Here is an 18,362-nt window from a genome sequence, read left to right on the forward strand (position 1 = left end):
AGGAAAGAACATTAGGAGCATTTCAAAATTGTATTGGAATTGTTGAGAGAGAAATGACTTTATGCCAAATTCTCCAAGTGCGAGTTTTGGCTAGATTCAGTGTCCTTCTTGGGGCACGTGGTTTCTACGGATGGAGTGATGGTGGATCCTTCTAAGATTGAAGCAGTGAAGAGTTGGGTAAGACCTACTAATGTTACTGAGGTAAGGAGCTTTTTTGGTTTAGCTAGCTACTACCGTCGCTTTGTCAAGGGATTTTCTACTGTTGCTTCCCATTTGACAAATTTCACTAAGTAGAATGTTCCATTTGTATAATCGGACGAATGTGAAGAAAGTTTGCAGAACATCAAGACCTTGTTGACTACTGCACCAATTCTTACCTTGCCAGTGGAAGATAAGAATTTTATTGTTTACTGTGATGCATCTTATTATGGTTTGGGTGCAGTGCTAATGCAGGAGAGGAATGTAATTGCTTATTCTTCGATGCAATTAAAAGTGCATGAACGCAACTATCCAAGCCATGATTTGGAGTTGGCTGCAGTTGTGTTTGCATTAATGCAATGAAGACATTATCTATATGGGGTCAAGTGTAAAGTCTATACAGATGATCGTAGTTTACAGTATGTATTTACTCAGAAAGATTTGAATTTGAGGCAGAGGAGGTGGATGGAATTACTGAAGGACTATGATATTACTTTTTTGTATCACCCAGGAAAAGCTAATGTTGTGGCAGATGCTTTAAGTAGAAAGGCAGGGAGCATGGGAAGTTTAGCCCACTTACAGGTTTCTAGACGCCCATTGGCTAGAGAGGTTCAGACTCTGGCTAAGGACATTATGAGGCTGGAAGTACTAGAGAAGGGAGGATTTTTGGCCTGTGTGGAGGCAAAATCTTCATTTCTTGACAGGATTAAGGGAAAACAGTTTACTGATGAGAAGCTGATCCGAATTTGAGATATGGTATTACGAGGAGAGGCTAAAGAGGCAATAATTGATGAGAAAGGCGTTTTAAGATCTAAGGGAAGGGTATGTGTGCCCTGTGTTGATAATTTGAGTCACACTGTTCTTACAGAGGCTTATAGTTCAAGGTACATTATACATCCTGGTGCAACCAAGATGTATCGTGACCTAAAGCAATATTTTTGGTGGAGTAGAATAAAGTGTGACATTGTCGATTTTGTTGCCCAATGCCCGAATCGTCAGCAGGTAAAGTATGAACACCAGAGGCCCGGAGGAACACTTCAGAAAATGCCCATTCCTGAATGGAAATGGGAAAGAATTGCAATGGATTTTGTGGTTGGTCTTCCAAAGACATTGGGTAAGTTTTATTCTATTTGGGTAATCGTTGGCAGATTAACTAAGTTTGCTCACTTCATTCCGGTCAAGGTGACTTACAATGTAGAGAAGTTAGCCAAACTCTATATCTCAGGAATTGTTCGATCGCATGGAGTTCCACTTTCCATCATATCAGATGGAGGTATGCAATTTACTTCTATCTTTTAGAGAACATTTCATGCTGAATTAGGTACTACATTGGATCTTAGTACTGAATTTCACCCTCAAACCGATGGTCAGTCTGAGCGAACGATTCAGGTGTTGGAGGATATTCTTCGTGAATGTGTGATAGAATTTGGTGGTCATTGGGATAACTTCTTACCCTTAGCAGAGTTTTCATACAATAATAGTTATCACTCAAGTATTGATATTGCCCCATTTGAGGCACTATATGGGAGGAGATGTAGGTCTCCCATTGGTTGGTTTGATGCATTTAAAGTGAGGCCATGGGGTACCGATCTCTTGAAGGAATCGTTAGATAAAGTAAAATTTATTCAGGAGAAGCTTCTAGCAGCTCAGAATAGGCAGAAGGAATATACAGATCGAAAGGTTAGGGACTTGGATTTTATGGAGGGTGAACAAGTCTTGCTGAAAGTTTCACCCATGAAAGGGGTGATGCGGTTTGGGAAGCGAGGTAAGCTTATTCCGAGGTATATTGGTCCATTTGAAGTTCTGAAGAGCGTGGGGGAGGTGGCTTATGAAGTGTCATTGCCTCCAGGTTTCTCATGAGTGCACCCGGTATTTCATATGTCTATGCTGAAAAAATACCATGGGGATGGAAACTACATTATTCGTTAGGATTCAGTTCTTGTTGATGAGAATTTGTCATATGAGGAGGAGCCTGTTTCTATTTTAGATAGAGAGGTCCGCAAGTTGAGATCAAAGGAGATTGCATCTATCAAGGTTCAGTGGAAGAATCGGCAAGTTGAAGAGTCCACCTGGGAGAATAAGGCTGATATGCAAGAAAGATATCCACATCTTTTTACTGATTCAGGTACTCTTTCTCGCCCTTGCTTTTCTTCCTGTAATCGTTCGAGGACAAACGATGGGTAAATTGGTATCTATTGTAACAACCTATTTATTCGGTTTGAGCAGTAGAACTATTTTTTGATAAAAACTTACTGGGTCAATGGATCACGCGACGGACCGTCATGGTCACGACGGACTATTATGGACTCCGTCGTCCCATACTTGTGTAATTTCTTCTGCTGATCTCCTCATTACCCCCGACGATAGGTAGGACAAAGCGTCATAGGCACGACGGTCCATCGAGGGTCTTCGTTCCAAAACACATCAACTCTGAAATTTGGGTATTGGAATTGACTCTCTGAACTTCACGACGGAACTGCAGCATGGACCGTCGTAGACACGATGGACCGTCACAAGTTGCGTAACTTCACTAGTGATTTTATCTCTCTGAACTTTGTGATGGACCTGCAGGACGGACCGTCGTAGATACGACGGACCGTGACAAGCTGCATAACTCCACCCTGGGCTGGATTTACGCTAAAATTTAAATGGGTGTTTTGGACTATTCATGATTATAATTATGAAATTAGTGGGGTAAGTTCAATAATTTATGTACTTGGAGGTAAAAGAAGATAATTGGGAAATAAATAGTGGGTTACATTTATAATAATGGGTTACATGATAATTAGGGTAAAAGAAAAAGAATCAACAGAACAAAAATAAAAAGAACAGAAAGGGAGAACGAGCGAGAGAGAGAGAGAGAACGAAGAAGAAAGCAAGTGACTTAGACTTCAGATTTAAAATGTTCAAAGGCATTTGGGAGGTAGCTTGTTTGATCAGGATTCTTCGATGGATCTAGGTTATGGTTTAACTTCTATATGATTGATAAACTCTAAATAGTGATCGATATGTATTGGGTGGTATTGTAGAGTCTTCTATGTACTTGATTGTGTGATTGTATGTTTGATTGTGCAGTTGTAGTTGGTTAGAATGATGAGATTGGTGAACCTTCAATCTTAAATCCTCTCTATTAAGATGACACCTTTACATAGAGAAGCCTTGATGAAATAAAATAATGAGATAAATGGATCGGAGTGTCACGTTCCGACACGGTAATATAGGATCAGAGTGTCACGTTCCGACACAGTATAGGGGATCGGAGTGTCACGTTCCAACACAATAATAATAAAGAGAAGGAATATTTAATTATGTTAATATACTTAAATTCGAAGAACCTATTTCCCAAATTAGTATTGTGTGGAGGCTTGAGTCCCGTAGGTGTGCTTGGTGTTGTTGCCAATGGTTCTTGTACTTGTTGCTTGTCACCTGTTAAGTATTGTGGTTGATTTTATACTATTATTCATTATATATTATTTTCTATTTTGAGTTGGCCGATGATACCTACTCAGTACGTGTTCCTTGTACTGATCCCTACTTGTAATTTTCTTCTTTGTTATTTGTGGAGTGCAGCAAGCGTGCCATCGACTTCTACTCGTCCTCAGCTCTACACAGTCTTCAGTACATCAGAGTTCAGGGTGAGCTATTATTCCTAGCTCGTGCTGGATTATCTCTTTCATGTCTTGATGTCTTGATGTTCGGACATGGACCATCTTTTTACATATTTTAGCTTCTTTAATACTCTTAGATTTAGAAATATGAGGATAGATGTTCTTGATGTGATGACTTCCAGATTATGGGAATAATAAGTACTAAACTTTGGAAGTTTATTTAATTGATCTCGTTAATAATTTTTGGATCTTCAGCATTATTTTTTTTGCTATTCATAATTGATATACCGGTAAATGTTGGGGTTTAGATTTGTTGGTTCGCTCACCTAGGATAGTAAGTGTGGGTGCCACTCGCGGCTCGTTTTGGGTAGTGAGAATTCTCCTCATCAACGGCAAGAACATAGTAAAAATCAGGAAATTTGGCCATGCCAATTGAGAGAAAGGAAATGGTGATTTCTGGGGAAGTCGCCAAAAACCTCCATGAAACTCTATCTCAAATTCGAATGGCTTGCCCACTGATTCGAGGTGAAATACCAACTGGGGTTTGTTACCCTTTAAAAGGCGCACCTACCATCACAAATTCAGCCCCAAAGGATGCTCAGGTCAGCGGCGAAAAGAATTTGTTTTTGGAGAAGTCACGAATAAATGTTGAAACTCGAACTCAAAATCAAACAACTTCCCAGTTGATTCGAGGTGAAATACCTTCTCGGGTTTGTTCCCCTTTGAAAGGCGCCTCTACTGCATCAATTTCCACCCCAAAGGATGTCTAGGTCACCGGCGACAAGAATATAGTTGATACTCACAGCGATAATACCACTAACACATCCAATCAACTTACCCAAGACTATAATCCAATGGGAAAATATATGCAACACAAGTCAAAAATCCAACATGGAGAAGTGACTGGAAAAGTCACCTCTGGGAATACTAGCAAAATTCTACAAGGCACATCAGTAACTCAGCCAAGTGAAGGGATTGAAGTAGAAGATTCAACGCAATTCTCATTTGGTGTAAAGGCTACCGATAACACAATAATAAAGGAAAATCACTCGCACACAGGTATACAAGATAATTCCAATGATCAAGGCAAGGATGTTAACATACTGAAACAACAACAAACTGGTCTGCAAGAGGAGAGGGAGCAACAAAAAAAAAGTGTTGGCCAAAAATAAAAAGAAGAGGCCATTATGTAAAGTAGTAATAGTATTGTATTTTGTTGTTTTGAGTCGTCCATATAATAGAAGGCCATATGTAAAAAGTTATGTCGGCCATAAATAAAGTAAAGGCCACTGTCATGTAAAGTTTTTTGTTGTTTATCGTCGGCCAAATATAATTAGGCCATGTGTAAAAGTAAGTGTCGGCCAGTTATATTGGCTAGATATGTAAGTTTGGTTGTATAAATATAGGGTTCTTCCCGAATAAATAAATAAGTCACATTAAATTAAAAACTCTCCACTCTCTCTTTGATTCCGCTTCCACCCCCCTAAAACTGGTATCAGAGCTAGATAACTAAAATAAGCTATGGAAAATAAAGAAGGATAAAAAGATCTACAGAAACAGGTATACTCATTTAAATTTATGAGTAGCTAAACTGATTTATTCCTGATAATCTCTTGTTGATTATAATTGTCTATTATGCATTAATAATGTTATAATAACTATCTTTAGAAAGTTTGCTACAGAAATATTCTGCGAATAGGTATACCCAGACTATGCCATCCTAAGGTTGAAACCGACAGGGAAGAAGGCTGTTTAGGGGAGTAACCAAAGTTGAGGCGCTGTTAGGGTAACTGACCAAAAAAGAAAACTATAGTAGTGACCAGATGAGATGATTATTAAACTATTATTATTACATAATAAATAGGTATAATCTGTTAAGATGTTTGAAGGAATAAAATTTTAGCGAAAATATGATTAAAATGAACTCCTACCTTTTAGATGATGATGTTAATTATAAGATATTAATACTCTATATATTGAAAAGTCTTAATACTGATATAAAAATAACAATTTATGATAAATTATTGATATATGAGATAATAGAAGAAACAACTCAAGGATGGGCTGAATTAGTTATACCAGATAACTTTTAATAAGATTTATATGACGATCTAGAAATATTCAGTGATCAATGATAAATTATATGTACCTACAATATTGGAAAGAAACTAAAGAAAAAATAGATATAGTAGAAATAATATTAGTTGAAAATTTGTATATGTACTTAAGAACCCGAGAAAGTGAATATCTAGAATATATTGCAAACAACGCAAATGAAATACAACGATTAGATCTATTTAAAAAGGAATATTATGAAAAAATATTTTATTAGAAATATTTTATATAATACAACATCAAGTAAAGTAACTAAAATAACAAAAATCAAGATAGAAAGAAAAGTACGAAAGATATGGAAAAATTAAAACCTTTATACATAGAATATGAACTATTACAACTTACTAATACAAGTAATGATAAGACAAATCATTTGATAAACATAATTTCAAAAACAGAATATAAATATGTTTATTATTTGAAAAAATAATATGAACAAAGAAATATATAAGCAACAACTGATAGAAAAAATAAACGAAAAAGACAAGAACTACAACATAGGAAAGAAAGATTAAAAGAAAATATGTTTGCAGGAGTATGTAAAAAATCAATATTAGCACAAAAAAAGTTATATTTATGTTAGAAATACAAATCGATTGCCTAGAATATAGGTTACAACATAATATAATTTGTAAATTATAATGAATAAAGAAGAATTTACAATAGACGAAAAGACATATGAAACCCAAGATGGATTAACAATGAAAATAATATTTTCAAATTTAGGAAGAAGATATAAAAAAAATAGGAAATAACTTAAATTTAATGCTAGAAGAAGAAACAGCGAAATTAGAAGATAGTTTAACAGTTCTGATAAGAATAACAAAAGAAAATGAAGAAATAGATAAATCAAAAGAAATTGAAAAGATAAAAATGCAAGCAAAGAAAGAAGTACAACATCTAGAAGCAATAAAAAATACAAGAATATGTGAGTTAGAAAAAGAGTTAAACTAAGTTAAAATTATTATATAAAACTAAACAAAAAGAGAAACAGACAGAAAAAGATAAAGAGCTCGAATTAACTAATGAAATAAATGAGATAAAACAAAAATTAAATGAAAATCTTGAAGTAAATGAAATTGAAGAAAATGAATCAGATACAATAAATGATCAAAACTCAGAAATAAGTGATATAAGTGAAACATACACAGAAATTTTAGAACAAGTAAATAAACCGAAAAAATTAGAAATAAACACAGAAGATATGAATCGACCTAGCACATCAGAAGTTAAAACCCACGATAATAGTCCTAGAACTAGTCCTAAATGGACACCACCAACATATTATACAGAAAATTATGAACAATCAGATAGAACAAACGCAATATGGAATAGTAGATTAAATAAAAAATGGACACCTAAGCCAATAACTGAACAATATAATCTTTTTGATTTAGATTGTGTTACAGATATAAATAAAGCAATACTACTATGGACAGGAAATACATCTAAACAACTAATTGACAATAAAATAACAACTAGAGAAATACCAAAATATATAGAAAGAACATTTGTAGCAACAACAAAATTATGGATAGAAAATCTACCCCTAGAAAGTTTAGAAACACTTAGAAGCGATAAAAAAAATATGGATCTCCATCAACAACAAATATAGATATATTAGATATATATTAATAAGCAATAAGAAATGAATTTGGTGGTATGACCACAGATTTAAGAGAACAAAATAGAGAAATAATAAATAGGCAACTTATGACGAAATTAGCTATTTGTAAAATGTGTTACATAGAAGAATACACATGTGCATTTAAAGAATATTATTACAAAGCAAGATATAATATGAATAAAGCAAAAGAAATAAGACAACAATATTTTACAAAATTACCAGAACCATTCAGTACAAAAATAATTAAAGATTGGAATGATGAAGGATTAACAGATACTTTAGGATCTAGAATAAACTTTTTATATCAATGGTTTATGTAACGACCTATTTAGTCGTTTTGAGCAGCAAATTTTATTTCTGGAAAAACAGGCTCAGGCGACGGACCCCACGACGGACCGTCGTAGGCTCTCGTTTTGAAACACTTAGAAAATCTGAAATTGGGTACTGAAAATCGACTCTCTGAACTTCGTAACGAAATGGCAGGACGGACCGTCACAGAGTCTTTAGTGGAAATCCACTCTCTGGACCTTGCGACGACCTGCAGGACGGACCGTCGCAGGCACAACGGGCCATCGCAGGTTGCGCAATACCAGTCTGGGTCGGATTTCTTTATACGTTTTAAGGGATGTTTTTGACTATTCCTACTTTAATTATAAAGTTAGTGGGTTACTGTTAATAAGTCTAATTACTTGGGGGTTAAAAGAGGTAACCATAAGTTAATTAGTGGGTTATTATTGCCATCTTTTATTATTAATTATATACTAATTAGGATAAAAGAAAGAGGGTTGGAATAATGAAAATAGAAAGAACAAAGAGAAGGAAAGAGAAAACGATAGAGAGAGGATCGAAAGAGAGGAAAAACACAAAGCTTGGGAAATTGCTTGCTTGATCACGAATCTTTGGTGGATGTAGGTTATGGTTTCTCTTACGATATTCATAGTAAACTCTTAATAGCGAATGATATGTATTGATAATATTGTAAACCCTGCTATCTGCTTAATTGTATGCTTGCATGAATGTAATTATATAATTGTGATTATATAAGCATGATGAAGTTATTGAATCCCAAATCTTGCAAAACCCTAATCTCTTTGTTATTGATGAGGCCTTTGTATAAAAGAAGGCGTGATGATCTAAAATAATGAGATTGATGATGCCTTGGTAAGAAAGAAGGCTTGATGAATTGATAGAAGGAGATTAGGCGATTGGGTGTCACGAACTGACACGTAGATATAGGGGATCGGGTGTCACAAACCGATACGTAGATTTAGGGGATCCGGTGTCACGAACCGACACATAGAATTAGGAGATCAGGTTTCACGAACCGACACGTAGATTTAGGGGATCGGGTGTCACGAACCGACACGTAGATTTAGGGGATTGGGTGTCACGAACTGACACGTAGATTTAGGTGATCAGAATGTCACGTTCCGGCAAATAGTAGTAGGGGATCGGAGTGTTACGTACCGACACAAGAGGATTAATGAATATGAGGGAGCGAAGTTTCACATACCGACACAAATGAAATAAAGATAATGAATCTTGAAAGATATTAACATACTCAATCTAATGAACATAATTCCCAAATGAGTATGGTATTGAGGCTTGAGTCCTCATGTGTGAACCTGGCGGTAATTGTTAATGATATAGTACTTGCTATTGCTACATGTTGAGTATCATAGTTGATTTTATGATATTACTTGGTACATATTGATTTCTATTTTGAGTTGGCCGATGATATCTACTCATTACCCGTGTTTTGTACTGACCCCTACTTTCATGTTTTCATCTTTTTTATTTGTGGAGTGTGGCAAACGTGTCGTCATCTTCGACTCAACAGTAACTCTAGCCAGTCTTCATTACTCCGGATATCAGGGTGAGCTAATTCTTCTATCTTGGACTGGACCATCCTCTTCACGTCTTGATGCCTTGAAGTTCCGGCATGGACTAGCTTTTACTTGTTTTAGCTTTTTAGAATACTCTTAGTTTAGTAATTTGATCATAGATGTTCTTGTGGTGATGACTTCCAGATTTTGGGGAAAATAATAGTTATTGAATTGGTTTTTATTAATGAGTTTAAGTCTTCCGCATTACTTTATGTTGATATTACATTGAAATGTTAAGGTTTAGATTGGTTGGTTCGCTCACATAGGAGGGTAAGTGTGGGTGCCAGTCGCGGCTCGGTTTTGGGTCGTGACAGTTTATACAAATATGTGAAAAATGAAAAGAAAAAATAAAAATGGAAAAAGTATTAATTAAAAATTTAGCCTGTTGTAAAAATAAAACAGCACCACAGTTTGTATGTACAAACAAATACTATAAAAAGCAAAAAGCTAGAAAATATAAAAACTATAGAAAAACTAAAACTAGGTACAAATATAAAAAACCAAGACAAAGATATTATGTAAAAAATTATAAAATAAAAAGACCATATATATCAAAAAGAAAAATATCACAATTTAATTGTAATAATTGCGGAAAGTTAGAACATTTAGCTAGAGACTGTAATTTACCTAAAGATCCAAAAAGAAAATAAATTGCAGAAATAATGATAGATAATGATAAATATATGCAAATAGAATATATAGACTATGAATTAAGTGAAAATGATAGTATATATGAAGTATCTGATTTAGAATTTGAAAATGAGGAAGAAAATATTTTTATGGATAATGATGAAATAGAAGATGAAACATAATGACTGAAGAAGACATAAAAATATTATCTAAAGAAGATTATCAAAATGAAGAATTATCAGAACAAAAAATTATATTTGATAATACAATTTTTGAACGAATAAAAGGAAAAGAATTAGATTTAAGTGATGAAAAAGTACTTGAAATACCTACATTAAGAAATTGGTTTTAAAAAAAAATAAGAATATTATGTAGTTAGTCAGAAAGAACATATCATAGATTGCAAATATACAAGAGGAAAAGCACATATACCTATACTAAGTAAAAGAAAATAAATAAAGAAATACAAGATATAAAATCTAAAACACCTATAAATTATGTACATTTAGGAGGAACAGAAATATTAATAAAAGCATGTTTTAGAGAAGGAATAGATACACCAATTGAAATATACTTAGGAGATGATAGAATTATACACCCTATAAAAAAAGTGTAACTAGTGCAGTAAAAGGAAACTTAATATACCAAAAATTTAAATTTATAATAAGTGTCAACTACTCAGTAGCATTAACAGACAAAAATATAGAAAAATCATTAGTTTTGTATTGGAAGATGTCTGGAATAGAGCTAGCATCAGGAAGTAAAATATTCACAGCAAGATGTAAAAACTTATATATATTAAAAACATAACACAAAGTAATAGCGAGAAATAAAATTGATAGAATAAAAGTAGAAAATCCCTTTGAAAAAATAATTACTATAATAGATAATAACGACTGTAGTTATAAAGAAATTGATATAGAAGAAGATTTAGAAATAGTATAAGAAAGACTAAGTACTTCAAGCGTACCAAATACACTAACAAGAACTACCACATCAAGAATGTGTATATTTAGAAGAAACTATGAAATTCCGAAAAATTTATTAGAAGATATAACAACATATCATTATTTCTTAATAGAAATAGTAGACCAAAGAGGATATAAAATTTTAATAAATATAGGACTAGAAGAAAATTACATAATAAGAGAATTATTATTAGAAACAGAAATTATAAAAATAGGACAATTATGTCCTGGACTACCTAGCGAGATAATAAATACGAATGAAGAAATAACAGAAAAGGAAATAATTATAGGAGAAATACCGTTAATAATACCATTCAAAATTTATCAAAGAAACCAGAACATTACATTAGGAATAAAATGGTTAGAAAAATTTAAACCATACAATATAGAAAATTGACAACTAACAATAACTTGTCAAATTAAGAAAATAATCATTAAAAGAACGAAATGAATAATGAAAATATATTTACTTGCAAAAATTATTGTAGAAGGATATCACAACAGATATTATACCCCTATGATAGATACATGAGTAGAAGCAAACATATGTAAATATCATTGTTTACCAAAAGATAAATGGAAAAAATTTAAAACACCTATGGTAGTAAGAGAATTTATTAATGAAGGAAGTATGATTACATATAAAGCAAAAAATATAAAAATACAAATATGGGATAAAATACTAACAATAGAAGGACTGTACAATTTTGAGTTTACAACGAAATATATGTTACTAGGAATGTTATTTGTAGATAAATTTTACCCACATATAATAACAAAAACACATTGGTGGTTTACTACACCATGCGCAAAAAAGATAGGAGCATAAAGAGTAAATAACAAACAACGTAAACCTATCGAATGGATAAAAGGAAGTGAAAAATAAACTAAAAAATGGAAAATATAAATAAAAAACAAATAACACAATTATAAATTATCATATTTACAATAGATAATGTCAAAATAATTAATGAACAACTAGAATTACTTTATAATGAAAATCCATTACAAAGATGGGAAAAGCATAAAACAAAAATAAAGATTGAATTAATAGATGAAAATAGTATTATAACACAAAAACCATTAAAAAATAATTTTGATGATTTAAAAGAATTTAAAATACGCATAGATGAATTATTAGAAAATAATTATATACAAGAAAGCAATAGTAAACATACAAGTCTAGCGTTCATAGTTAATAAACATAGTGAACAAAAACGAGGAAAAAGTAGAATGGTTATAGGTTATCGTAACCTAAATGCTAAATCTAAACATATAATTACCCAATACAAAATAAGATACTAAAAATAAGACAAATACAAGGATATAACTATTTTAGTAAATTTGACTGTAAATCAGGATTTTACCACCTAAAACTAGAAGAAGAATCGAAACAGCTAACAACATTCACAGTACCGCAAGATTTCTATGAATGAAATGTTTTACCATTTGGATATAAAAATTCACCAGGTAGATATCAACATTTTATGGATAACTATTTTAACCAGTTAGAAAATTGTATTGTATATATAGATGATATGTTATTATATTCTAAAACACAAGATAAACATATAAGGTTATTACAAAAATTCATACATATAATTAAACATTTAGGCATAAGTTTAAGTAAAAAGAAAGCACAAATTATGAAATCACATATAGAATTTCTAGGAATACGGATAGATAAAAATTGGATAAAAATGCAAACCCACATAATACAAAAAATAATCACGCTTGATGAAAATATAGATACAAAAAAGAAATTACAATCCCTCTTAGGATTAGTAAACCAAGTAAGAGAATATATATCAAAATTAGCAGAACATTTAAAACCCGTACATAAAAAACTTAAAAAGAATGTTGAATATCATTTTGACAACAAAGATAAAGAACATATAAGACCTATCAAGAGTTTATGTAAAAAAGAACAAATAATACACTGATATTACTTAGGATCTATGGAGGAGTATTAAAATATAGATATGAAAAAGAAAAAATAGAGCACCATTGCAGATATTATTCAGGATCTTATGCAGAAGCACAAATAAAATGGGAAATAAATAGAAAAGAATTATTTGCATAATTTAAATGTTTATTAGCATTTGAACCATATATTGTTTATACTAAATTTATTGTAAGAACAAATAATACACAAGTAAAATGGTGGATAATTAAAAGGGTACAAGATTCAGTTACAACAAAAAAAATAAGAACACTAGTATTAAATATATTAAATTTTACATTTACAATTGAGGTAATTAAAACAGACAAAAATATGATTCCAGACTATCTATCAAGACAAAGTAACACAACAAGAACAAGATAATCTTATAGAGAACATACTCAAAACCTTAACTACACTTTGTACAAAAGTGGACAGTATAGTCTTGAGAGTTCAAAAGCTAGAGTAAAATGAAGAAAAATCTAAAGCTACAAGTCAGCAGCATGACTATAAGCATGCGGAGCTACGTCGTTCAGCAGACGAAAAACAGCCAGAGATAAAAGGAGACGTTGGAAAACTCCTTAAAACACATAACATTGCTAATGTTGCAGGTACATGCAAAGGAATTATGGAAAAAGCTACATCAAAAAATACAAACCTAAACAGCTTATTTACAAAACCATTTATTCCAAAGGTACAAATAATAGATACCCCAACACCACAAACATCTACATATGCAGCCAGTCTTCATAAAGAAAAGAAAACATATAACCATATTTCCCAAGCTTATGTTGAAAATCTATATAAAATACAAAACTTTTTAAATCTCAAACCCATATCTACCACAACTATAGAAAAATCCCATGACTATTTAACCGAAAAATTACAAGGTTATAATAAACTAATTGTAAAGCCAAAAACAAATCACAATCTAGTTAAGACCTGTTATAATTATGGATTATTAAATACAGTTTACAAATATACAAGAGAAGAAATAAGTGGAATCCCAGAGGTCCACAAATCATTTTTAATATATAAAAAGATAACAAAAGGAAATTTATTTATTATAAGATTCTATATAGCACCAGCTGAAATACTCTATGACGAGATAAAACCAATGATCCAAATAGTAAAACTTTGATTAACACGAGAGATGATAATACCAAAAGATATAGGACAACAGCCGGAGATATCAAAAGTTGAGATACCCAGTTTTTATGCATACAAAAGAATAATTGGGTTATCAACTATTATACAAGAGTTAGCCAACAATTATTTACAAGGAAATACTATATGGAGCTATTATTCTAGAGATCATTTGATGATATATGCCAATTCACGAGAGATAAGACAAGCAGATATGGACGTCCAAAAATGGATTTTATCCTTATTAAAACCCGAAGCTACTCCAACAACAAGAGCAATAAAGAAAGGATTCATCTCTGAAGAACTATTGACAAGATATTGCAAGTTAATTGGTCATAAATATCCAGATCATATATGTTAAAAGTGTAATAAAGGTGATGATATAATCCCTAAAGTACAATTATAATAAAGTCAGATAACTTGCACGAAGAAGATAAAAAAAAGTGTGGGCCAAAAATAAAAAGAAGAGGCCATTATGTAAAGTAGTAATACTATTGTATTTTTTTGTTTTGCGTCAGCCATATAAAAGAAGGCCATATGTAAAAAGTTGTGTCAGTCATAAATAAAGTAAAGGCCACTGTCATGTGAAGTTTTTTATTGTTTATCGTCGGCGAAACATAATTAGGCCATGTGTAAAAGTAAGTGTCGGTCACTTATATTGTCCATATATGTTTGTTTGGTTGTATAAATAGAGGGTTCTTCCCTCATAAATAAACAAGTCACATTAAATTAAAAACTCTCCATTCTCTCTCTTAGATTCCGCTTCCACCCTCAATTATACTAGTGTTGGCCATGTGCCTAAAAATTCCATGGGAAATTGTAGTTATTGATTTTGGTAATGTAGTACAAAAAAAATATAACTAATAAATTTATGAATAAAAATTAGCACAATCAGTGGAAAAGGGATGGGGATCAGGGACAAACAAATCAGAGTAATGTGGGGGGAAAATAAAGGTCAAATAAATTACCATAGCTATTTTCCAAAAATCTTTAGCAATTTTGATAAAAAAATCCTCCTTTAAGAACTAATTCCCTGCCTACTCCCCACCAAAAAGTGATTGAAAACAACATTCCTAAAAGCCATCAAAACAACCAACACGAAAAAATCCTTGAACCTGCTTCCTATACTGTGGTTCAAACCATGGTTGAAAGGTTGAGACACATTTATGTTGCTCAAGAACCCACCATTGTGCTCAAAACTACTCCTAGACAGACTCCCAACCAAGGACAGCCTGCAGTCAACTTTAACGTGTATGATTTTGTTCATACTTTAAAGGTTGATTGTAAATATACTATGGTGGGAAAGTTCAATGCAAAAATTCCTAAAATTGGGGAAATTTTTAATAAGTGGTTCAAAGAGGAATTTCGGGAAATTTTAAAGAAAGTTAGAGAGTTTGAAGGAAAAGATAAAGAGGCTGAGGAGAAGTTGATTCAAAACAATAGTGTTACCAACAGAGAGAATCTATATGAAATTACAAACAGAAATCTCAGCTCTATTAGTTCAAAGAAAGGGGTACTAACTACAAATTCCTCAATTCTTTAATTATAGGAGAGGGAGAAGGATTTTAATTCACAAGATCAATGAAAATGAGGAATTGATTCAATGAGATGAAAACATAGGTAAGGCTGCATATTAATATTTTCAAGAGTTGTTTACAGGGGAGAGTAAAGGTATCAATGAGACAAATCTAGAATCCTAGAATGGTTACTCAAAAACATAATGACAGACTTACCTCTCAACCTACTATGAATAAACTTTAAGAAGTGTTCTTCTCTATGAACCCCAACTCTGCAGCACGGCCCTTATGGGTACTTTTTAAAAAAATATTGGCACATTATCAATCAAGAGTTGATGGAAGTGTTATTATCTTTTTTCAGTGTCCATGATATCCCCATGTATTTTTATCATTTTTTTATTGATTCTACAAAAGGTAAATAATACGAAAAAATTTAAGGAGTTCAGGCCGATAAGACGGAGCAACTTTATTAGAAAAATCATTTCCAAACTGTTGAGTAAAAGATTGAGCCATATTCTGCCTAGCCTAATCTCTCTCATCAAGTCATGTTTTATAAAGGGTAGAAGCATAACTGAAAACATGATGTTGACTCAGGAAATCACCCAGGGGATTAAAATGCCTAACATAGGTAGCAATGTCATTATAAAACTTGAAAAGGCTAAGGACTATGATAGAGTCGCATGGTCTTACATTTGCTTGGTCTTATGCAAGATGGGTTTTTAGGAAACTTTCATTGATATGGTGTGGAGAACCATGTCTAATAATTGGTACTCAATCATAATTAGTGGAAGAAGATTTGGTTTTTTCCAATCTTCTAGGGGCCTTAGGCAAAGAGATCCCCTCTCCGCTTCCATATTTATTTTAGGTGCTGAGATGCTTTCAAGATCCTTATATAATCTCCATAATCATCATGACTATCATGTCTTTGTCATTGAAAGAAGGGTACCCCAAGTGAATCATCGTACTTTTGAAGATGACACCATACTTTTTACTTCAGGAAGGGCTAAGTCACTTAAAAATTGATGCAGACTCTCAAAACCTATAAATATTCTTCTAGCCAATTTATTAAACGTGAGAATAGTCACTTCATGGTTCATAAAAATGTGTGACAAGAAAAAAAAGAGAATTAAAAGAATCATTGGGTTTAAAGAAAGGCAAGGGATTACCAATTTCATGGGTTGTCCACGCTTTGTGGGTAGGCCCAGGATTACATATTTTTTTGACCTTTTTTCTAAAGTGATTTGCAGGATTACAATGTGGCAAACCAAGCAATTAAAGTATGGTGGAAGAGCTGTGTCGATTAAAAATGTTATTCAAGACTTACCCATTCATTTAATCTATGTTTTCACCCCCCTTGCTACTGTAAATAGGCAATACAATTGATGATGGAAGACTTCTTCTGGGGCTTGAAGAGTAACTAAAAGAAATATCATTGGGCTTCCTGGAAGAACCTTAGCTAATCCTATTTATGAAGGAGGAGTGGGAGTGAAAAATATAAAAGATGTGTGTTTAGCTAACAAATATAAACAGTTGTGGAACTTTAGAGTTAAGCACACATTGTAGGGAGAATTCAACAAGGCCAAATACTATAAAAGATAAAATCCTAACTGCACGAAATGGGACTTTTGTGATTCACTGAATTGGAAATGTATAAATCATAACAGGAGTAAGGTGGAGCAACACATTCATTGGAAGTTGAACTCAGGGAAATGTTTCTTTTGGTGGGACAACTGGACTGGGGAAGGGCATCTTTCTAATTTTTTTAACCCATGCACATGATTGACACGAGTTAAGTAGCTAATTTTTGGGTAGAAGGCCAGTGGAACAATCAAATGCTGGTTCAACAGGCACCCCTTATCCAACTCGCCACTATACAAGTAATTTCATTTTCTCAGCATCAATATCCTAATCAAGCTTATTGGAAAATAAATCCCAATGGAATGTGCACAAGTGCTTTGGCCTAGAACGAAATCAGGGAGAAAAGACCTAAAGATCAATTTAGGAATCTCTTTTGGCACAGGCATACACAATTTGAAGCCTCCTTCCTTGTTTGGAGATGTTTAAATGGAAAGCTTCCTACTAATTACAGGTTAAATAAATTTGGTTTTGAACCTTCTAACTATTTTTGTTGGAGGAACAGGAAAAGATTAGATACAATCAACCATATCTTTAGCAATGGAGACCTTCCTAGGGATTTTTGGATATTCTTTGCAAATGGAGCAGGGGTTGAAATTGATCACAGCTCACTGAGGAAAGTTGTAACTCAATGTTGGTCAATGAATCACATAAACTCATCCTCCAGGCCTCCCCAATACATATCTATTGGAATTTATGGAAATATGCATTTGCTTGTAAATATGGAGGCAAAACCCCTAATGGCACTAGACTTAGGTATGTAATTTATAGTGATAATTATAAACTCATAAAATATGTTTTTCCCAAAGTTAGCTATCCACCTACATGGAGTGGAATAATCCCATTAGTAGAAAGATGCATCCATGTGACAAGGGTACAGAAGACAGCCTTGATAAGAACACATGATCAATGGATCAAAGATAATAAAGATGGAAGTGCAATAGAGAATCCAGGCAAGATATGAGAAGGAGGTGTACTAAGACATCATAAAGGAAAGCTTATATTAGCATTTACTCACCCCTGGGAAGTGGTACCAACAATCAAGCACAAAAAGGAGCAGCTATCTTTTGTATCTTTTGGGCTTTGGAAC

At 32.8% G+C, this 18,362-nt stretch overlaps 1 protein-coding gene across 1 annotated transcript; it reads left to right on the plus strand.

Annotated features, from left to right (window-relative positions):
• The first annotated feature begins 951 nt into the window (after positions 1-951).
• Positions 952-3,287, plus strand: LOC138338435 (uncharacterized). Its single transcript, XM_069289399.1, has 5 exons — positions 952-1,200; positions 1,381-1,471; positions 1,520-1,614; positions 2,128-2,323; positions 3,274-3,287. The coding sequence occupies exons 1-5, from the start codon at positions 952-954 to the stop codon at positions 3,285-3,287; spliced, it is 645 nt and encodes a 214-aa protein (XP_069145500.1).
• The last annotated feature ends 15,075 nt before the right edge of the window (positions 3,288-18,362 follow it).

The sequence above is a fragment of the Solanum lycopersicum genome, chromosome 9 (assembly GCF_036512215.1).
Source record: "Solanum lycopersicum chromosome 9, SLM_r2.1".
In the NCBI taxonomy this organism is placed as follows: domain Eukaryota; kingdom Viridiplantae; phylum Streptophyta; class Magnoliopsida; order Solanales; family Solanaceae; genus Solanum; species Solanum lycopersicum.